Raw genomic sequence first — 23,267 nt, 5'->3', positions numbered from 1 at the left:
CCTGAGGATGCACGGATTGAAAATAACATTTCTCTGTTATTGGTCACATGAAATTAGATTTATTTACTGTTAGTTCTTTGTGTGGAATAGATGAATGTCACATATACATTATATGTCAACCAGAGAAACTAAAAAGTGTGTACTTTCATTTCCGTATCACTGCACATTGCTTTTCACTTGCTGTGAAGGTTCCTAAACTCTAGTGCTCAACTCCTAAATCTTACCATTAAGTTTCCCAAACACTAACTTTAATCCTGACTTTCACCCAAAGGACTACCATTTATTCCCACAATTTCACTAGCCCTAAAACATTCAAACTATCTTCTTCCTTCACCCATGCTATATAGTACCTGGACCCAAAACCTTTTCATTTATCCATTCTCAGTCCCTTACAGTTACACTTTCTGTATGCCCAAAGACCATCCTAGCTTAAACCCTAGCCTATGAACTATTCCTAACCATATTTTGAATTTTCATGGCTTTTCCTTACCCTATTCCAAAATATTTTTAGGTGCATCTTTTCTGGAACTCTAGCCCTTGGCACCTAACTATTTAAATTATTTTTTAAACCTTTCTTCAAGTTGAAGCTTTTTTTTTTTTTTAAACAGATCTCATTTTTTATGTTTCTCAGTTACATTTCCGAACTGAGGATGTAAAAGGCATAGATGTCAACTGGTTGGAACAATTCCCCATTCACATAGATATTTCCCGTCACAGAGACCAAAAGTTAACTCAACCCAACACTACAACTTTCAAAAAAAAAAAAATTCAGCCACACCAGACGTTATACTAGCGTAAGCCTTGAATGAAGTTACCTGATATCCAGTACAACTGCAATAATACTACGCTGGACAACCGAAAATAAAGCCATCCAAATGTATTGAAAAAACGACATCACTTAAAAAGAAAATACATAAATTTAAGGTCTTCAGCTTTTGTTACCTCACAATCTGTTTAAAAAAATAATGGTGCACAGAAAACTTGAGAAGACTTTAGATCAGATAAATCATATCCCAAAAAACACAAAGCATGACATCATTAATGCCAAGCGTCACCATTTATAAAGGAAGATTAATAACTCTGTATAAATGTAAAGGAGTGTTTGAACTTGACAACACCAAACCTCACAGTGAACATCTGAAGTCTTGCAGCACATACCTGGAAGACATGAAATCCAATGGCATGGATGTCAGTATTCTGGCAGTGTTGGTGTAGGCTGATCTTCACATTCGTACCATCCACATCTTCAGAGACGGTGAGGGGAAAGCATGGATTGGTGTGATAGAAGCCAAAGTTCCTACTGCCTCCTGCACTCTTCCCTCTCTCCCAGCCGCCTTGCATCTGAATTCTCTGCCATGCACCCGTTAATGACTCCTCTCCACAGCCAGTAGTGCTGCCGGGAGGTAGCTTCATGTCACTGAAAGAAGTTTAAAGTCAGGCAAGGTGAAATCAAAAACCACCCAATGAAAGACAACATGCACCTAGAATGTTTTGACTCATTTAAGAACCACAGTCAGGCCTCGAAAAATCATAAACATGGTACTAGATCTGCAGGTCTAGAAATTTGAATAATTTATCCGACCTAACTGTAATGTACTTGAACCATAAACTGGTCTCATTCTGTCATCCTAGGCAAATATTTTATTTTGCAGAGCCACCTTTTTCTTCAAATTCGCATATGAGGGCGCCTTCCAATATGCGAGTTCAGCATTCCTGCTGTACAAAAAAATACTCATTTGGTTTGATTTAATAGACTAAAGGTGTTCTCTATGCATAATAAGAATCTAGGCCACATATAGAGTACACATGACCTCAGACTTGCCTCTAGTTCACTAATCGCACTGCCATCAGAGCAGGAATGTTTCTCACTTTTAATAAATATATTATTGAAGCTTAAGGTGGTAGTGCACTCATTTACAGAGAGCACATTTTCCATTGAAATGACCACAACGTACCCACTAACATGCAGTTTTACTTATAAAACTATATAGTGTATAAACAATAGTCTGTGGAAATTGGGTTTCAGCAAACATTTGCACCTCACCAAGTAAAGTGTTCTGATCTGTTTCCATCCTATTAAAATATATTTTTTCCATCACACAGGATTAAACAGAGGCTTTCATAACCACTGAAATTTATTTTGAAATATGTGTACAGTTAATCTTTTAGCTATTTATATGTGTGTTAGAATAAAACATTACATTCTACAGCCTTTCGTTTCACACTTCTTGGGCAGCACATTTGTCAGACAGTTCACTTTGCAAAATCTTCGAACTTTGGAGTCAGAGAACGAAAAGTAATTGGAGATGTAAACTGACTTTTGACCTCTGAATGCAGAATAAATGTGACAAGATAAAAACAAGATTTAAAGACATCTTTAATGTCCCTTCACTCTGTGAGTGAACAGAACACCTGTTTGTCAGCTCGCCAGAAGGGGTGAGTAGATTTGTTGAGGCCTGTCACTGTACAAATGGCTCGCTCTGGAACTCCCTTAGGCCCCGATTATGAGTTTGGTGGTAAATACCGCCAAACTTGGACAAAGGGTAAATACCGATACCACAGGGTTTGGTAAATAGCATGTATTAAATAACACAGTGTTTACCGTGCACAGTGAAATCGTTATTTAGTGCACAAGTTAAATTCTGAATGTGTTAAATACCTCACCTGATGAATAGCATAGTCACAAGCAATCAGGAAGTGTCCATTTTCAGGCACTGGAAGTTGCTCGAGTGTGGAAATTAATCCCTAGAGAACAGTAACAGCCAGAGCAACACACAAAAAGGAACTTGGGATATGCTAAAAATACACCAGCAACTCCTTCCTGTGTGGGAACGTGCCGACATGTGTGCACAAAGCACTTTGAAACAAGACAATCAGAATCCACTGCCATCATCTGATATCACTTAGTCATCACAAGTAGAAACCTGCCAAACCTTTCCATCATGGACCAAGGTATGGAAAAGAAGTACATGTTTACTCTTCCTGAGCAAGGGGTCTTGGCCAAAGAGGTGGTAAGACACCATGACCATCTAATGTGCCATCTCATGCTGAAGGTACCACCAAAAACATGGTTGTTGAAGGAGATGATGGCAAAAAAAAAATCTGTACCAAATCAACATATCCACATCATGTTGAGGAAAAAACAAGTTACTTACCTGTAGCTGTAGTTCTCCAGTATTGGAATCTTTCATAGATTCACATGCTTGAATCCTTCCCCGTCGTAGAGATGGGAGTCCCCGGTATTATTAAAAGTAATGTCCTATTATACATAGAACCCAAGGCTCTAGGCCTTAAACTTTTTGTAACATTCTCTGTCCTTTAGTAAAAAAGGACCAAACTTAGAACCAGCCACTCAGTAGACACCACCCTGAAGAACCTTCCTGATAGAAGCGCAGTCCCTCAGATTTTCTCAAGCACAAGTGCGTAAAGGTAGAAAAAACTGAGATATCAAATTGAGCCTTCTCCAGGGGAAGTGGGCGCTTCACATGTGAATCTATGAAATATTCCAATACTGGAGAAGTACAGTTACAGGTAAGTAACTTGTTTCTTACTCCATCTTTGGAACTTTCATAGTTTCACATGCTTGAATCAGCGTAGCGAGAAAACACATTTTCGTGTCATATAGTTACTTCATAAAGGCACTCAAATTAGTACTGCCTGCATACTTTAATAAACTCCTAAAGAAACACCATTAAAGTCGTAGAAAGTAAAAATGTTTACCATTGAAAATGTGAGACAGTCGAGGATTTTGGGAATGTAAAAGAAGGCTCACCTTATTGAAAAAGAGGTCTGAGAACTGCCTGTCCTACTGCCACATTTCGCTTATTCTCAGCGTCCAGGCAGTAGTGCTTGGTGAATGTGTGCGGCGTTCTCCAAGCCGCTGCTCTACAAATGTCCAGCAGGGACAATCCTGCAAACAGCGCTGTAGACATGGCTATTGCTCTAATAGAGTGGGCATGAACTCTTGACATCAGAGGGTGGTCCGCTTGCTGATGACAGAAAACAATGGCACTCGATATCCATCTGGAAATGCTCTCTTTAGTAAAAAGGAAAACCTTTCCTAGGTGCACTGTATGCTATAAAAGGAATATGCTACTTACCAGTATGCATCTGTTCTTGGCATGTAGAGCTGCAGATCTACACACTTGTGCATAGATCGCCATCTGGTGTTGGGCCCGGATGTTTGCAGTTTGTTTTTCCTCTTGGAAAGTCTTTGGAAGTCACGAGGTCGGCGACTCCTCCTTTGGATCGTATTGAGCATGGGCTTCGGCTCCATCCTCAGATTGCTTTTCGCCAGCAGGGAAAGATGGAGCGTAGTAGTAATAGTGAAGATGCCCATGTGTGTGCTATCTAAATAAGATAAACTGTAACAGATAAAGGTAGCCGGGGAGGCGGGTGGGCGTGTGTAGATCTGCAGCTCTACATGCCAAGAACAGATGCATACTGGTAAGTAGCATATTCCGTTCGAGGCATATGAGCTGCAGATTACACACTTGCGCATAGATTATATAGCAGTACCCACCGTCAGCGGCGACCACCCGTATCTGTAGCAGTGGTTTGAAATAACGTTTTGAGTACAGCCTGGCCCACACTAGCTTGTTGCTTAGTTTGCACATCTACACAATAGTGTTTGGTGAAAGTGTGCGGTGTTGACCATGTAGCTGCTTTGCAGATATCATCTAATGGGATGTTCCCTAAGAATGCCATGGAAGCCCCTATTTTTTGTGTAGAATTGGCTTTCGGGGGAATGGATAGCGTTCGCTTTGCTTTATGGTAAAAGATTTGAATGCATTTTACAATCCACCTAGCTAGCCCCGATTTTGAGATGGGGTTATCTTTGTGTGGTGGAGAGAAACAAACAAACAGTTGTTTGGTCTTACGGAAAGGTTGTGTTCTCTGAATGTAGTAGAGTAAGGCTCGTTTGACATCCAGTGTGTGAAGAGCCCTTTCTGCAATGGTCTGTGGTTGCGAGAAAAATACTGGTAGTTCTACTGTTTGGTTTAGGTGAAAGGGAGAAATGACTTTAGGGAGGAATTTTGGGTTGGTACGGAGAACAACCTTATTATGGTGCATTTGGAGAAAGGGTTCTTGAATTGTAAGTGCTTGTATCTCACTGACCCTTCTAAGGGAAGTGATGGCTACAAGAAAAGCGGTTTTCCATGTTAAGAATTGTAGTTCGCATTTATGCAGAGGTTCGAAGGGAGGCCCCATTAGCCTTGTGAGAACGATATTTAAGTTCCACACAGGTGAGGGTGGCACTCTGGGGGGAATTATTCTTTTAAGGTCTTCCATGAAGGCTTTAATGGCAGGCACTCTAAGTGAGAGATGTTGCCTGTTTTGTAGGTAAGCTGCAATAGCTGCGAGGTGTAGTCGAATGGACGTATAGGCTAGATTGCACCTTTGTAGGTGGAGTAAGTAGCCTATTATGTGTTGAATGGACACGTCCAGTGGATTGATGGTGTTGATATGGCAATAAACAACAAAACGTTTCCACTTGGCGGAGTAGCACGCTCTAGTGGTAGGTCTTCTAGCTTCTCTGATGACGTTCATACAGTCAGGGGGAAGATTTAGGTACCCGAATTCTAGGATTTCAGGAGCCAGATCACAAGGTTGAGCTGCGCTGGGTCCGGGTGTTGGATCTCTCCATGGTTCTGGGTTAAGAGGTGTGGAGAGAGGTGTCGTTTTTAGTGCGGCACTACAGATAGTTCCAGCAGTGTGGTATACCACGGTTGTCTGGTCCACGTTGGAGCTACTAGGATTAGTGTGAGGGAGTGTTGTTGTAGTTTGCGCACCACTAGTGGAATGAGTGGGAGAAGCAGAAAAGCGTACGCAAATCTGCCTGACCAGTTCATCCATATCGCATTTCCTTTGGACAATGGGTGTGGGTATCTGGCGGCGAAGCTTGGGCATTTGGCGCTTTCGTGGGTGGCGAAGAGGTCTATCTGTGGATGCCCCCACATTTGAAAGTATGGGTGAAGAACTTGCGGGTGAAGCTCCCACTCGTGGATCTGTTGTGTCTGCCTGCTGAGCAGATCTGCCACTGTGTTTTGGACTCCTGGGACATGCTGGGCTAGGAGAAAGATTTTCTGGGGTATTGCCCATCTCCATATGCTCTGTGCTAGGCGAGAGAGCTGTGGAGTGTGTGTGCCGCCTTGTTTTTTAATATAATACATGGCTGTCATGTCTGTTCGGATCAGGACTGCCTTGCCTGAAATTTGAGTTTGAAAAGATTTTAGGGCTAAGAAGATTGCTAGTAACTCCAGATGGTTGATATGGAGTAACTTTTGTTGAGGTGTCCAGTTGCCCTGTGTGGTGAGATGTAGTAGATGAGCTCCCCAGCCGGAGAGCGATGCGTCCGTGGTCAGTACTATTTGAGGAACCGGGTCCAGGAACGGTCAACCTTTGGAAAGGTTTGTGGTGTTCCACCACTGCAGAGAGCGATGGGTGCGACCGTCTACCAACACCAGATCTGTTAATTGACCCTGGGCCTGGTTCCATTGGTGCGCTAAGCACTCTTGGAGAGGGCGCATCTGGAATCTTGCGTGAGGCACTATGAAAATGCAAGAGGCAGGAGTGCCGCCCTGCTCAGGACAACTGCATTCTTTAAAACATACGCGCAACACGCGTTCAGAGCCGTCTGAAAGCCTCGGATTTCCTTTTTCTGACAAACCCAGTTTCCCTGGCATTCCCAAGACACACGCACTGGACCACAGCAAGAGCTGCTTGAAAGGCTCGGATTGCATTCCTTTCTACCTCCGTGTTTGTGGGCATACCTAAGGATCACGCGCCTGTGCACCTTCGGGAGCCGTCAAGAGGCTCGGTGCCTGTGCAGGATTTACCATCATATTTTCTTTGTTTCTTTTCACGTGCTGGAACCGCATTAGTTCCACCTGAGCCACGTCTTGGAGAAGAACTCCCATGGGACTGCACGGCTGAGGACTTACCTGTAGAAACCCTCCAGGAACTCTTTCAGCTAAGTACTCTTCTAGGGGAGCTGAAAAACCTACCTGGTTAGCCTGCAAAACGCCGGAACACGCCATTGCTGTCACCGCCACCGCCAAGAGTCACAACGTGCCAGAGTCAGCGTCGCCGCCCCGGGACTCCATCTCCCGGCAGCACTAGCGGCGGCGCGCTCATTGAACGCAGCGCCAGCGCCTGGAGGCGCACATAAGATCAGCTGAAGGCCGCGTCGCGGGATCGCGCGCGGGTCGGCGCCGGGGCTAAGCCCGGGCAAAGGGCGGGCCCTCTGTGGCCCTCAGTGACCGAGGTAGGCCGGGCTGGGCCCGGTCCCTTATTTCTCATTTTTTACATTGTAATTATTTGTCTGCATTCGTGCCCATTTGAGTAGAAGGGTAATGTGATGCAAGTACTGTGATAGCTATACTGCACCCTGGTCCTACCTGCTGTGCCAGGGACTGACTCAACTCCAGACTTTTATTCATTTTATATTGCTACATTTCCTTTTAATTACTGTGGAAAATGTCTAAAACTTTACGATCAGGAAGGGTAGTGGGAGAAAAACCTGCCCGGAAATTAACTACCTTCCGCACAAGAAACAAGTCAGTAACCAACCCACCTTTAAAAAGACAATGTCTGTTATCTGAACTTTGGGATCTATCTGGTATAAAAAAAACTAAATGTGCGACTCTACATAATCCAGATACTAAAGTCTTGGAAGTACACGTACCAACTACCTCTGTGCCCCGATTTCCCCAGGTCCAGCAGGGGGCCCCCCAAACTATGGCAGGAGGGTCTCCCTTTCGGGACCCTACAGATGGGAAGTTGATGATTATAAGTGAGTCAGCGCACATACCATCGATCCCTCAGTCACCCATGAATGACAGGCCGGGGGATGACCTGTCTGCACTATCCATTGATTTGGAACTATGGGGACGCTACGTAAGCCCTGCTAAAGTGGAATCTCTGGAGCAATTTAAAGTTCAGGGGGGAGCCACCCCATCAGGATTAATGCTGTATAGTAGCACCCCGTCGCTAAATAGGCATGAAATATCTGACTTGCTAAACTCTTCCAAGAGCCCCGACCTCAATCTCCTGGATAATATCTGCACTGCAGAAGCACGAGAAAAGCCGATCTCTGAGTCCATGATCGCGCTGGAACAACTCCTTGCTTCAATCTTGCTGCTTCTGGGGAAATTTGTAGGCAGCTCGGACTGTATCCTTGAATCAGTTACCCAGATCCTAAAGTTATTGCTGCAGAAAGTGCCGGATGCGAGTAAGGCCTCTCCCCCTAAGTCTGAACAATCTGTATCTGAGGGGAAATTCAAAGCCATTAGAAGCGAACTAGTTAGGAAAAATGAAGAGTCTTCTATGGTCCCTCATAAGGAGTTGCCTCATACTGCAGCCTCTAACTGTATCAAGAATATAGTCCTGGAGATAGAGGAGGAGGATAAAGTCTTGCCAGGCCCCAAAACGGTTCAGGAATTATTTCCTATCTTTGTCCCGGATGGTGGAAAAGACCTCCTGGCCGACAAATCTGAGGTCAATGAAGAAAAGAGAAAATATGGTAAACAAAAAAGTACCAAAGCCAGTAAGAGGAAACCTATTCGAAAGTATAGAAAGAAGAAGCAACGGAGGATCATTTTCCAAAAATGCACAGAGACAAGGGAGAATGAAATAAGGAATGGGGAATCCTTATCTACTGCTTTAAAAGTGGACATGGGTGTGAATTTATCCTCTTCAACCTCGGTGGAGGTGGAAATTGAACAAGGCAGCCTGCCTTCCCAGGAAGATTTACCACAAATTGGGGGCTCTCTCCTAGGCTCTCCTTCTCGGAGTGCTCTTGGAGGTCCAATTTCTAATCCATCTGGGTTTTTAAACCCTTTGGCCCCCCCCTTTGTGGTAACAATTGACTCTGAAAATTCTCGCCCTCCGGCCCGGTCTGTAAGTATGTTAAAGGCCCCTGTGGATGTGCGTGTACTAGATTTTGTTCCATTATTTGATACTGACCTCTTATTAAATAGAGCCTGGCTTCTCAAGCGTTTCAGTGAGGTTGAATGTCTCTATCACATTCAGTCTAGAGACATTGAACTGGTAACTTTGTTGGGTGGTAGTCGGGTTTTGAGTATTCGGGTGAAATTTTATTCCCCTATCATAACAAATTTGATACTAGAACAGGCTGAAAATTTTCAACGCTTAGGTATTGATATCCTACCTATCTCTACCCCAGGCAAGCCAAACTCTTTCGATAAGCAGGGGTTGAGGGGTGGTGAACAAAACGGGGTAACCTCTCCTCTGAGAGACCTGAAAATTTGGGTTTCCAGGGGAAAACGCACAGTATCGCACGTGAAGCCTCTCCCACTAGTTGAGAATTCCACACTCAATGATGACAATAACCGGTGGAATTGGCTCCATAGTGCATTATCAACAAAAAATAAGGATAACCCCAAATTGTTCCACCATCTTTAACCCAGCCTTAAACATAATTTCTTGGAATGCGGCCGGATTCCATAGCAGCCCGGAGAAAATGACCTTTTTATCCACTCTGGAGGCTGATATATTGTGCATCCAGGAAACATGGTGCATAGATAGGTTAACGCCCTTAAAAGATTTTTATGTTTTGGAAGTTCCGGCTGCGCCCTCTAAGAAAGGGCATGCTAGGGGGGGGCTCGCCTGTTTACTGTCAAATAAGTTTCAATGGAGATTTTCCCATTATATTGACTCCAGTAGACTTTTCCACACAATAACATTAGAAAATATGTTCCATCACAATGTAAAATACCCCATGGTAATTTTCAATGTGTATATTCCGCCTGAGGAATGTTTTAATGATACATTGCAGCGGGTTCTCCAGTATATGGATAAGATAAAAAACTCACCTCCTTTTCCTGTAATTTTGCTTATTGGTGATTTGAATTGTAAAGTTTCAAACGCTAGTCTAAAACTCTTCAGGGATAAAGCTAAGGAGGAAGCACATTGCATCCCCCAGACGCTCTTCCCTGAAAACTTAAAGACAAATAAAAGGGGGAAGATCTTGTTAAAAGAATTAGCGATCGGGGATGGTATTATCTTAAATGGAAGATTTCCATCCGACGCCCCAGCAAATTATACCCACAAATCCCCCTTTGGGTCATCAATTTTGGACTATGCTATCGCCAGCTACAGTCTGTTTCCCCAGATTCTTGACTTAAAGATCACACCCACGACTCTGAGCGACCACAGTATATTGTCACTATCAATTTCGTTAAATTCTATGAATACGGCCTCCTGGTCGCTAAATGGCAGGGAGGCTACCTTCCACTCGACATCTGGAAGATGCTTCTGGAATAACGCTGCCATTAATGGGGTGCAGGAGCTACTGACCGATACCCTTAGGGAAATAGAAGAGTGGAACGGAAATGAAATAGTTTGTTTTGAGGAATTCATGATAAAGATTTTATTGAATGCTAAAAAAACTGTCCCCCCTAGGAAAAAAGGAGAGGTAGTTTCTCTAACTCTCCGTAATCTGAATAGGGAATTAAACAAACTAATCCGTGCACAGTATGTCGAAAGGGTACTGGAACGTGGGAAAGATATCGCTAGGTTAAGAAGAAAGAGAAGCAGACTTAAGCTAAAAATTAAAAGGGACAGGGAGGATGAAGTATGGATTAAATTAAGGGAATCTGCTGCTTATGGCAACATTAAAGATTTTTGGGCAATAATCGGGAAAGGATGTGTTACTCGCCACTCCCCTACTCCCATAGCTATACCGGAAGATCTATGGTCCTCTCATATCCGAGAATTATATGCAGGGAATGGGACCACAGGTGTGGATAACTTCATGTACGCTGCCCCTGATGACTCGGTCTTCTTTCCCTCTGAGAAGGAAATCGAGTTGGCTATAAAAAATATGCGATCCTCTGGGGCTATGGGACCGGATGAGCTTCCGATGACGGTCCTAAAACAAGACCCTTCAACCTGGAGTAAAATCTTGTACCCCCTGTTTAGGGCATGCCATCTTTCTAAACGTGTCCCTGCATCGTGGAGAGGAAGCATTCTGGTCCCTATCTTCAAAAAGGGAACAAGGGACAGTCCCAGTAACTATCGCATGATTGCGCTCCTCGACTCCATCGGAAAGGTCTTTGCGAAATGCCTCCTGAGATCTCTTTCTGATTGGGTCGAGGAGCGCAACATCTTGCCGTTGGAACAGACTGGCTTCCGAAGGGAACATGGCACTCTGGACAACCTGACTGCCCTTCAGGTTATTACTGATAAATATGTCCAGGTGAGAGGGGGTGTTGTATACGCCGCCTTCATTGATTTCTCCACAGCATTCGATAAAGTAGATCGGGGAACGCTGTGGAGAAAATTGGCGAGGATGGGTGTCCCTACTCCCCTGCTGGAATTGGTGCGGGCTCTGCACACTGAGACCTGGTGCAGGGTCTTAATGGGGGGCGAAAGGGGGCTGTCGGCCAAAATACCATCTCAGAATGGCCTTAAACAGGGCTGCTTATTGGCGCCCCTGTTGTTTTCCCTATACACAACTGACCTCCCTGCAGCTGTGTCCCATAGTGAGGGGATCGCACCGTTGATAGGAGGGGTGCCAATAGCCTGTCTGATGTATGCCGATGATGTGTTATTGCTTGACTTAACTCCCATGGGTCTGGCTAATCGACTTCAGGCTCTTCAGGACTTTGCTGGGGAGCATCATATGAAGATCAATATTAATAAAAGTAAAGTGATGTGTATCGCTGGTAGGAAGAAATGCCGCTCGACAAATTTTGGTTGGGCTATCGGAGGGCTTAGATTGGAGGTCGTAACTTGTTATACCTTTTTAGGGAAAATATTCTCGGTCAATATGAGCGAGAATTCTCATATAGAGCATTGCTCCCGCAAAGCTCTTGCCCAAGGCAATGGGTTAAAGTCCCTATACCTGGCAACGGGGAAAAGACATTTTTCTAGCCTTCTAGAAGTATTTAGAGCTAAAATCCCCGCAACCATCTTGTATGGTATAGAAATAATTGAGATAAAATATTGGGACTTTTGCCACAAGACTGAGGGAAAACTCCTAAGATCCCTCTCGAATCTTAACAATGCCTGTCCACTGGCTGCTTGCAGGCTGGATTTTGGACTCAGGAGTGCCTGGGTTCAGGGGCTGTGTGCCTTAATAAGGTGGGTAGCCAGCTTAGCCAGAGCGAGAGAAGGAACCCTGCGAGTTTTACTCAAAAATGAACTTTTGGGCAATTTTAAGGAGTTCTCTAAACTTGTTAATAATTTTAGAAGGGCTGTGAAAATCCTTAGACTGGATGAAAGCGCTCTTTTCTCCTATTCTCCCACGCAGTTAAAGCAGGTTCTCAGGGAGGCTTCGTGGGAGTATTGTTTTCTATCCGACAAAGAAACAGTTGGAGATAAAAGGAATGTGGAGCTGCTGATCTCCTCCTATAGGTTGAAACAGCCCCAACCGTATGCCCTGTGGAACCTGCCACATGGGATACGTAGGTTTTGGTTTCTATTACGTTATGACTTAATCCCTCTTAACGTGTTGCTGTCTAAATGGCATGGCACTTCACCGTTGTGCAATCTATGTAAATTAAATAATCAGGACTGTATGCATGTACTTTTGATTTGTCCTATGTTACGTAGCTTGCGCAAGCGATGGCTTAAAGTAATTTGTCTTCGCCTCAGCATTGTCACTTTACAAGATTTTCTTCATGCACTTTATTGCCCACCAAATGAAATGTTCTGTGCTTATGTTTTTAACTTTTTTAAAGGATTTTTAGCTATTTATTAAATTCTCTGGAAGATTGTGCCGGCCCGGCCTTGTGGGACTGATGGCTTGCAGTGTACCTATTACGGTTCGAATACTATGTTTTTATAATTCTTGTACTTGTGATGACTGTGTTGTTTTGTCTGTACATGTTTATGTGGCCCTCTTTGAGAGCCAAAACATAATAAATAAATTTGATTTTGCAAGAGGCCATCATCCCTATTAGTTGCATCAACACTCGAGCTGGAAGGGAGTGTTGTAGTGCGAATTTTGCGCGTAGAGCTTGAATGCTTGCAATCCTGGCAGGATTGGGGTAGGCTAGTGCTTTTGAAGTGTCTATGGTGGCACCGAGGTATTGTTTTATGTGGGATGGTTGGAGATGGGACTTCTGGTGGTTTACTGTGAAGCCCAGCTGATGGAGTAATTGAATGGTGGTAGATGTGTGTTGAACACACTGATTGTATGACCCGGCTTTTATCAGCCAGTCGTCTAAGTATGGGAAGACGTGGATGTGTTGTCTTCGCAAATGTGTTGCTACCACTGCTAGGCACTTGGTGAATACCCTTGGCGCTGTTGTGACTCCGAACAGGAGCACCTTGAATTGGAAGTGTTGTCCGTCCACTACAAATCTGAGGTACTTGCGGTGAGCTTTGTGCACCGGAATGTGAAAATACGCGTCTTTTAGATCTAAGGTGGTCAAAAAGTCGTTTTGGGAGAGGAGCGGAAGTACCTGCTGAAGCGTTACCATATGAAAATGGTCCGAGTGTATGTAGGTGTTTAGGGGCCGGATATCTAGGATGGGCCGCAGAGTCTCGTCCCTTTTTGGTATGAGAAAATATATGGAGTAGACTCCCATGTTTTGTTGGTTGGTAGGAACGGGTTCTATTGCCTGTTTGTGTGGGAGGGAGATTACTGTGAGAAAGTGGCTCTGTATATACTGTTCCCTAATAGGTACAGGGTGTACAGAGTCCACAGTCCCCCAGAGGCTGATAGAGGTCAAAGTCAGGTATGACCTTACTCTCAAAAGTGGTAGCTTGGTCGAGCAGTAAGGCAGTACCAGAGGACAGTGTAAAGCATTTATTGTACACACTCAGTCAGCAAATGGTTTCACACACTCAATAACTGAACTCTAGGCCAATGGTTTATATATATAAAATATATGCTTGTTTTATTTTTAGAACCACAAAGGGGATAAAAATATACTTTCTCAGAATGAGAGGTTGAATATCAATACTTTTGTCTTAAGCAATAAATTTATATAAACAGTCACAGTTGGTTGCAATAAACAATCCTATTTCCTAAACATAACAATGCATTGAGCTCAATGGTAAATTCAGGTTATTTGTAATTAATTACTTTTCAGATTACTTTTGGAATTCCAGGTCTGGCTCCTAGATCCAGCCTTGGGTCAGTATTCAGAATCAAGTGATGAAAGTCGACTTAATAACTGTAATGATTTTTAAATAATATTTAGCTATTTCAAAAGTTAGCACTTAGAAAATATTTCAAAGAAAACATTCAATGGATCTCTATGGCAAGAAATTCAAATTGCAGGTAGAGTACTTTATCGTTACTTTAGTAATCCAGGACTGGGTACCTAGACCCAGGACTGGGGTCCTTATAAAAAACAGGTAAGTAATTTCGTTTGCAGAAATGGTACGATTTTAAAAGAATATTTCAAATTTGCAAAAATAGACACTTAGAAGAAATTTCACAGAAAAGCAGACAATGGTTTCCTATGGGAGAAAATGAGATAGAGGTAAGTATAGTTGTGAACACTTTTCAGGGTCAGGGCTGGGCACCAAGATCCAGCACTGGAGGCTCACCTAGGAGCAGGTGAGTAAATTCGTTTTTGTCACTTGGCTGATTTTTGGTGAATTTTTGCAGTTTTGAAAAGTTCACACTTAGAAGATTTTTGAAGAAAAAGCCAGTCAATGTTACCCTATGAGGAAAATGAAGTTAGCGGTTTAAGGGTAAGTACTCGACTGGCAGAGTTGAAATTCCGGGCATGGACTCAGGGGTCCCCCAGTGTCAGGTAGGTACAGTTGGTTCACCCTCAGCGGTTTCAGGACGGCCGGGTGCAGAGAGAGTTAGGCCCAATGTTATCCTATGAGGGATAGAGGGGGGCCTTGGTTGGTGGCTGCTGCCTGGCAAGCCACGCGGCTGTGGGAGCTGGGCTCCTGGTCACTTACTCAGGGCAAGTGGGGAAGTAGGTTAGTGTAGAGAGGGCACTGCCAGGGCCACTCGGGCGGCTGGGTGCAGGGTGCTTTTGAGCCTTCGGGCGCTCAATGGAAATCAATGGGAATGTTCCGGTTTGGAAAAAGGCTGCAGGCTCGGGGACGAGGATGCTTCAGGTGCCACCACCACTTCGAGAGGTAAGTTGGGTAGTTGTAGGTTAGGTGGGTACCCCGGGATTGGGCACAGGGGGCCGCAGGGCGCCGGGTGCAGGGGTGCCTTTTGATGTCGGAAATCTTACCCTCTGGTTGATCGCGGTTGGGGTGGCACTCTGTTCTGAGGCTGCAGGCTTCTTCCGGAATGTCGAGGGGGGTCCTTGGGTGCCGGACTCGGGGTCACAGTCGCCGTGGGGTCGTCCTCAGGGTCTTTGTCCACTCCGGCACTGGCCAGGCTTGGCTGGTGCAGAGTGTGTTGGGTCCGCGGTTCCGGGCTGCTGCCCAGGGTTAAAAATAGGTTTCTTGAGTAGAGCCTCTACTCATGGGAGACCCAGGGGCTTAGAGCCAAGAGGTAGCCAGGTCCTCCGGGGTTGGTGAGGTTGCTGGCCACGAGAGATGCCGCGCTGGTGCAGGTTCGAGAGTCGACAGGCCGGTAGGGCTGGGGCCAAAGCAGTTGGTGTCTTCTTCTCTTTTTAGCAGCTGCAGGGCAGGTCCTTGTTCTTCTTGCTCTTCTTGTAGTTTTCTATCTGGAATCTGTCGAAGGAAGGTTCAGGGTGCCCCTAAATACTAGATTTAGGGGCGTTACAGGTAGGTGAAGGCCAGGGACCAATGGGTCCTTGTCCTGGGGTGGGTACACCCCCTATCCTGCCTCTCTCCTGTGGGAGGGGGGCAGTAGCCTAATCCTGATAGGGTAGGGCCCCCCATCCTCAAGATGGCGATAGCCCAGAGATGTGCTTCACCTCGCCTCCCCCACCTGAGGGGTGGGGTGGGCAGGATGGCACATTCCCTGTCCTTGTATGGGGTTTCCGGCCAAGCTTCCCTCCAGAGTGGGGGGTTGCAGAGGCCTGGGGAATCTCCAAGAGGCGGCATGCCTTTGAAGCTTCCCTTGGCTCATCCTGGGGGAGGAGATTTATCACCTCATCCAGGACGTGCATTGTTGCAGGCCCGGGAGAGCAGGGGCTCTCCCACCCAGGGGTCCAGCAACGTGTCTGCTGTGTGGCAGCCTGGGCAGCCTCAGAGCAGACGTGGATTGCAGGTTAGCTGTAAGGGGGCATCTCTAAGATGCCCTCTGGGGTGCTTAGTACATTAAATCCCACACTGGCATCAGTGCGGGTTTAATGTGCTGAGAAGTTTGAGACCAAACTTCCCAGTCTTCAGGGTTGCCATTATGGTGCTGTGGAGCTCGTGTTTGACGAGCTCTCAGCACCATGTACTTGTAAATGGCAGCACTGTACTTACAGTGCCCAGGAATGGACCTGGGTACTGTAGGGGCACAGGGCTCCTGCTCCTGTGCCCACACCATAGGCATAAGGCACCCAGCCAGAGGGGTGGCTGACATATGCCTTGGCAGTGTAGGTGATGGGCATGGCACACAGAGATGTGTGCCATGTCGACTCTTTGTTTTGTCCTGTGCCCAGACACTCAGCCTGCAAAGGTAGTGTGTGTGTGTAAGATTACAGGGCCTCTAAGGGTGGCACAATGAGTGCTGCAGCCCTTAGAGGCCTTCCCTGGTCACAAGGCCCTGGGTACCTAGGGTACCATTTACTAGGGGCTGACATGTGGCCAGGGTTTGTCAATTTGGAGTTTGTATTTTAGGGAAGGAACACAGGCCCTGGGCACCTGATTGGCAGGAGCCCAGGTCACAACAAGGAAAAGTGCATCAGCTATTAGGCAAAAAAAGGGGGGGGGTTACTGAAACAGAAACCCACTTTCTCACAATTACCTCCTGCTTTAGGAGTATTAAATGTTCTTGTGACATTGGGCGCTGCCTGGGTGGAATGTTTGGGGGGGTAGATATTAGTTCTAGGCAGTAGCCAGATTGAATTATTTGTGTCACCCATTTGTCTGAGGTGATGGTAGCCCAGATGGGAAGGAATTGTTGGAGTCTGCCCCCGACTGGAATGGTCTGGGGGGAGTGGGGGGCGGGAGGGAGAAGTCATTGGGTAGGCGTTGTGGCAGAGCGGGCGTTGTTTGTTTTGCCTCTGCCTTTATTATTGTTACCCCTATAGCCGCCTCTTTGATAACCCCTCGTGAAGGTGGACTGAGTGGGGGATTTGTACGAAGTGGACGCGGTGTCTGAGGAGTAGCCTCTAGATGTACTTCGAAAGGAAGAGCGGCGAAAGGAGCGTCTAGGAGGGTGTGACTGTAAGGCTCCCATGGACTTCGCCGTATCCGTATCCTTCTTCATTTTTTCTAGGGCCTCATCCACCTTTGGGCCAAATAGATGTTCCTGGTCAAAGGGATGGTTCAGGATGGAGGCTTGTACCTCCGGTTTAAACCCTGATATTCTTAGCCAAGCATGGCGACAGAGGAGGACGCTGGTATTGATGGCCCTGGAAGCTGTGTCTGCTGCATCTAAGGCACAGCGTATAGAGGTGTTAGTGATAGTCTTACCCTCTTGAATTAGTTCGTTGGCCCTAGCTTTATATTTTTCATATCTGGTCAATAGCGCTTTGAGTATTGGCGATACGCCACATATTGGCTGCTTGTGACTCAGTGCGCTTTCCTGATGCGTCCAGTAGCTTTGACTCTTTGACAGGTGGTGGTGCTTCGCCTGACGCCTGGGAATTTGCCCTTTTGCGTGCAGTGGACACCACTAGGGAATCTAGTGGCGCTGGCCCTCTGATGTAGGAGGGATCTGTGGGGGCAGCTTTGTATTTCTTTTCTATGCACGGGTTAATGACCCTGGCCCTAACTGGGTCCTTAAAAACTTCTGGCGCATGCTTTACCACTCCTTTAAGCATAGATAATATGGAGGTAGACCTATGTGTAGTGTCGAATGTGTCGAGGAGGAAATCTTCCTCCACGGGGTCGGTATGCAAGTCTACCCCGTGATAGTGTGCCGCCCTTTGAGGTAGATGGTGGAACCCCAATGAGTCTTCTGGTGGAGATGGCCTGGAGAGGTAAAGGTCATCTTGTGGGACGTTGGGGATATCAGGGATATTGTAGTCGTCCCATGGGTCTGGGGATCCTGTAGGAGTGGGGTCCCCTGTGGGTAGGTCCTGGGGGACATCCCTTATGTCATCATATGGATCCCCGTGATTATCATCGTGTGGAGAAGGGGTGGGAGAACGATGAGGTTGGGGTGGAGAAGGTGGAGGGGGTGGAGGTGGAGAAGGTGGAGGAGGTGGAGAAGGTGGAGGAAGTGGGGAAGGTGGAGGAGGTGGGGAAGGTATTCTGAACGGAGAGGTAGCAGAGTCCTTCCTCTTTGGAGGCGGAGGTGGAGCAGGCTTCTCCAAATGTCTCTTTTTGGATCCTTGGTGAGTGTTTTCTGCAAGGGATCCGGTGTAAATAAGTCCGGTGAGGCTGGTCTGTCCGTCGGCGCCGTTGGCTTTTTAGGCTTTTCCGCGCCGGTTTGTGGTTTGGAACCTGGTTTGGGAACCTCCGGACGCTTGGTCGACGCCGAGATGGATTTCGGCCTCGAAGTGTCGGTGCCGGTGGCCTTGTGTGCTTTGGTCGGCACCGACGGTGGTGTCGGTGCCGAAGAGCCGGGTTTCAACCCCGAGTGCTTTGGTGCGGAGTTCGGTGTCAATATGGGGGTCGGCTTCTTTTTCGGTGCCGAAGCGTGTTTATCGGCACCGGGGATAGGCTGGCTCGAGCCCGAGCCGCCGGAAGGCTTGCTCTTCACAGGGCCCGAAGGTGGGGTGTTGGAAGCAGTGTCCTGCCTAGGCCCGGAGGCGAAGGTGTGACCGGAGCCTTTTTCGTCGGCCTCGAAAGCGCCGACGAGGCCCTCTTCGGTGTACCGCTCTGGAGCGTCGATACCTTCTCCGAAGATGTCGTCCGGAATCGTCGTTGAGGAGTGCGCCATAGTTCTTCTGGCTCTTCGGTCCCGAATAGTCTTTTTGGACCGGAAGGACTTACACGCCGGACAGTCTCGAGCCTCGTGTTCAGGGGAGAGGCAGAGATTGCATACCTCATGGAGATCAGTGTGGGGGAATTTGGACCCACATCGTGGGCACTTTTTAAATGGAGTCCTTTCCATTAGCCAGGACCGAAGCTTGGAGAGGCCCGAAGGCCGCCGTTGACGACTGGAACTGAAGGTCCGTGCCGATGAGAAGGTGCGTCGAGTGGGGGAGATCGCGATCTAAACAATACCGCGGTTTGAGGTGAGGATTGCGCGTCGACCGTCGAACTGGAAGCTGTTCGGAACCGGAGCGCGAAGATCACAATCTGAGGATGGAGCCGAAGCCCATGCGCAATACGATCCAAAGGAGGAGTCACCGACCTCGTGACTTCCAAAGACTTTCCAAGAGGAAAAACAAACTGCAAACATCCGGGCCCAACACCAGATGGCGATCTATGCACATGTGTGTAATCTGCAGCTCATATGCCTCGAACAGTTGGTTTCACTTGCGAAATGACTTCGTCCTGTTCAAGTAAAATTTCAAGCGCCTTTTAACATCTAGAGAGTGTAGAGCACGCTCCGCTGCAGTCTGTGGGTTTGGGAAGAATGATTTCAGAACAATCGGGTCAGTAAGGTGAAAGTCCGAAGGAACTTTGGGGACGAACTTGGGGTTTGTTCGTAGAATTACTTTGTCAAGTTTGAATTGTTAGAAATGCTCTTGGCTAGTAAAGGCCTGAAGTTCACCAACCCTCCTCGCAGAAGTGAGAGCTAGGAGGAGAGCCACCTTCCAGAATAGGAACTTCATATGCGTCTTGTGAATCGGCTCAAAAGGATGTTTTATTAGTTAACTTAGCACCGTGTTCAGCTGCCTTGTGGGTGGAGGTGCCCTTACGGGGGGAGAGTGGGGGTGGTGGGGGGACATCCTGAACAGACCTTTAAGAAATTGCTTGACCAGTCTACAGGACCACAGAGATGGAACATTAGCTGATCTACGGAAACTAGAGATGCAGCTAAATGCACTTTAATTGAAGCGTGAGCTAAACCCGAGTGTGCCAGGAGGAGTAGGTAAGGCAAAATTTCCTCTGGAGGCGAGTGGAGAGGATTGACTTTAGAAGATGCACACCACATGCAGAACCTTTTCCATTCAAAAGAGTAAGCCCTGCTAGTGCTGTCTGCTCTTGCTCTAGCCAGCACTTGTCTACACTCCTGTGGGATGATCTTTAAGTGTTTGAATTCCTGGAACTCAGGAGCCAGGCTGCCAATTTGAGGGAACTGGGGTTCGGATGGCATACTTGCCCCTGGTTCATAGTTAAAAGGGACGGAAAAGGTCTGAGATGGATCGGAGGCTTGAGTGAAAGTAGGTGAAGTTCTGTGTACCAGTGCTGGCGCTGCCAGGCTGGTGCTATTAGGATGATCTTGCAGGGTTCCGTTTTCAACTTCTTTAGTACTCATGGAAGGAAAGGAATGGGGGGGAAAGGCGCAAGCAAATATGCCGGACCACGCTATTGAAAAGGCATTTCCCCGTGAACCCTGGGAGAAGACATTGTCGAGAGTGCTTTGATCCAATTCCCACTCGTGGCAGGTCGTCTTCAGTCTGCTCAAAGTGTCTGCAATGACGTTCTGTTTTTCTGGAACGTACTCTGCTGATAGGTGCACCTTGTGATGAATTGCCCAGCGCCAGATCAGCTGGGCTTCCTAAGAGAGCAGGAGAGACCTCGTTCCTCCTTGAGATAGTGCATTGTCGTGGTATTGTCTGTTCTGACAAGCACCGATAGGTTTTGGATTCTTGGCAGGAATGCTTGGAGTGCCAGGAAGACTGCCCTCAACTCGAGAAGATTAATATGAAGATCTTGGTGGGAAGATGGCCATCATCCGCTGACCTGCAAATCTTGGAGGAAAGCTCCCCATCCCTCTAGGGATGCATTCATTGTGATTACTAGAGGAGCAGCTTGGGATAGGAACGGTAACCCCGGAGAGAACTGATGAGGTTGTTTGCACCAGTCCAAAGCCACTATCATGAAAGGAGCGATTCGGATTAGATTGTCGAATGTGCCCTTTGTCTGCACCCATTGTTCGTTTAAAGCTCCTTGAAGAGGACGCATGTGGAGTCGGCAGTGAGGTATGAGGGGAATACAAGAAGACATCATTCCTAGGAGAGATTTGAAGAGGTGAACAGAAAGACACCTTTTTTTGGACCCGTTTTACCAAGAATATCAACTTTTTTTGTCTCTCCAAGGTAGGATACGCCTTGTTTTCTATGGTGTCCAGGATAGCTCCTAGGAAGACCAGCCTACGGGATGGTTTTAGAATTGATTTCTCCACATTTAAAGTGAGGTCCAATTTCCTCAATAGTTGCAGACAGGCTTTGGTGGATGTCCTTGCTGCTTCGTAAGTGGAGGCTTTGAGAAGCCAGTCGTCTACATAAGGAAAAATTTGATGATGTTGTTGCCTTAGAGAAGCTGCAACTGGCGGTAGACACTTCGTGAAGATGCGGGGGCTGACTTTAGTCCGAATGGTAGGACGCGGAATTGATAGTGACTGTCGGCCACTGTGTATCTTAGGAAATTTTTGTGTTTTTGGCATACGGGTATATGAAAGTATGTGTCCTGGAGGTCCAGGGACGCCATATAATCGTTTCCGTTGAAGCGGTGTAGCACATCTTGAATAGAGATCATGCGGAACGATTGTTTTTTGAGGAATTTGTTTAAGTTCCGTAGGTACAAGTTCGATCTCCACTGCTTTATCTTTTTTCAGATCAAGAAGAAAAAGGAGTAGAAACCTTTCCCTTTTTGTCTGAGAGGAACTCATTCTACTGTTCCTTTTTGTAACGTGCTTGTTACTTCCATCTGTAAGAGACGCAGGTGCTTCTGAAAGCAGGGCAGAGGAGGAGTTGGTGGAAGGATCTTTATAAATTTCAAAGAGTGTCCGAATTGGATCAGATTCAGGACCTATCAGTCCGATGTTCTGGTTTGCCACTGATGAAAATACTGGGATATTTTGCCACCCAGCGAAGATGGGATAGAGGCTGACAGCTGTGGGAGGTCATTGGCGGTGACCGGTCTCCTTGTCCTGGGTCATGATTTTCCTCTAAAGGAAGCCTTGTTGTAAGCAGCCCCCGGTGCTTGGCGGGGAGTAAACTGGGGCCTATATTGTTGGGTGGAGGAAGAATAGGCCCGGTAACGAGATTGTTGGTAGCCTCCTTTGTAAGATAGGTAACTTTTTCCTTGACGCCTCAAGACTACACCTCCCGCTAGCTGCCGGAAACCAGTGGACGCTACATTGTAGCGCAGTCTATTACTTCAGAGGCGGACCGCTTGCCTTCAAGAAGAATCTTCTTAGCAGCCTCCCTGTCCTCTGGTGGAAATTTGTCCAGGAATGGTGTCAAGTCCGACCACATTTGCCTATTATAACGGCCCAGTAAAGCCAGAGAATTCACAGCACGCACTATCAAGGCTGACAGACGAAAAACGCTTCCCAATATTGTCCAGTCTTCTGCCTTCTTTATCAGGAGGAGCTGTCAGAGGAGCTGAAGCGGAGCGTCATCGGGAGCTTTATATTTTTTGTCCAGCCTTGGTGACACAGGTGGGACAGTAGCTGGATTTTGCATTATACTCAATCATTCCTCCCAAATGTAATCAATAATAGGCATTGACCTTACCGACTTTTTGTAAGACTCTTTAAAATCATATAGAAAACAGTCCTGTTGATGAACAGGCATTGGTAAATCAAAGCGTTTTGACGCACTTTCCAGAAGTTTATGGAACCATCCAATATCTTCCGGAGGTGAATCCGCTTGAGGGAAAGAAGGAGATGCTGGGTGGGAATAATGTAGGAATCCCATTAGTCCTGATAAATCTCTCCTTCTCTTTCCATTTCCTCTTCTGAAGACGATAACTGTTGCACAGAAGACACATGAGGAGAGGGCTGAAAGAATGGTGACCCCAGCTGTGGCGGAGGAGAGCGAGCCCGTGCCTGTAGAAGGGAAGGCAGGGGAGGAGGAGGAGCTTGTTGGATACTCCCCTCTGGAGGAAACCTCCTCTTATAGTCTGCCAGCATAAATTGTAAATCAGTCATCGTATCTGAAGGAAGGTACACTACATCCTGATGCCGATACTGTTGCTGTGAATGGTAATACGGATTACCATAATCCTCGTCATCATCAGAATCTTCCTGATATTTAACATTAAGGTCTGATGGGTTTAAAGCAGCCCCAAAAAGACGATCCTCCTCAGATCCCTCTTCCTCATCATCCTCTTCCAGAAATTGGGATGGCATAAAAGCGTGCACCTGACTAGGTGAAGTTAAAGCTGTTGTAAGTTGAATTTTTGCA

General features: G+C 46.6%; 1 protein-coding gene across 1 annotated transcript in view; it reads right to left on the bottom strand.

Moving 5' to 3' along the window:
* Positions 1 to 23,267, bottom strand: part of CAPN10 (calpain 10) — a 123,660-nt gene that overhangs the window by 38,834 nt on the left and 61,559 nt on the right. The window contains exon 9 of the mRNA XM_085635625.1: positions 1,159 to 1,417. Within this exon, the coding sequence (XP_085491751.1) occupies positions 1,159 to 1,417 (259 nt within the window). The remainder of the gene's footprint in view (positions 1 to 1,158; positions 1,418 to 23,267) is intronic.

The sequence above is a fragment of the Triturus cristatus genome, chromosome 11 (genome assembly GCF_964204655.1).
Source record: "Triturus cristatus chromosome 11, aTriCri1.1, whole genome shotgun sequence".
NCBI classification, from domain to species: Eukaryota; Metazoa; Chordata; class Amphibia; order Caudata; family Salamandridae; genus Triturus; species Triturus cristatus.
The sequence above is the reverse complement of the archived record's forward strand: the minus strand, read 5'-3'. Positions and strand labels throughout refer to the sequence as shown.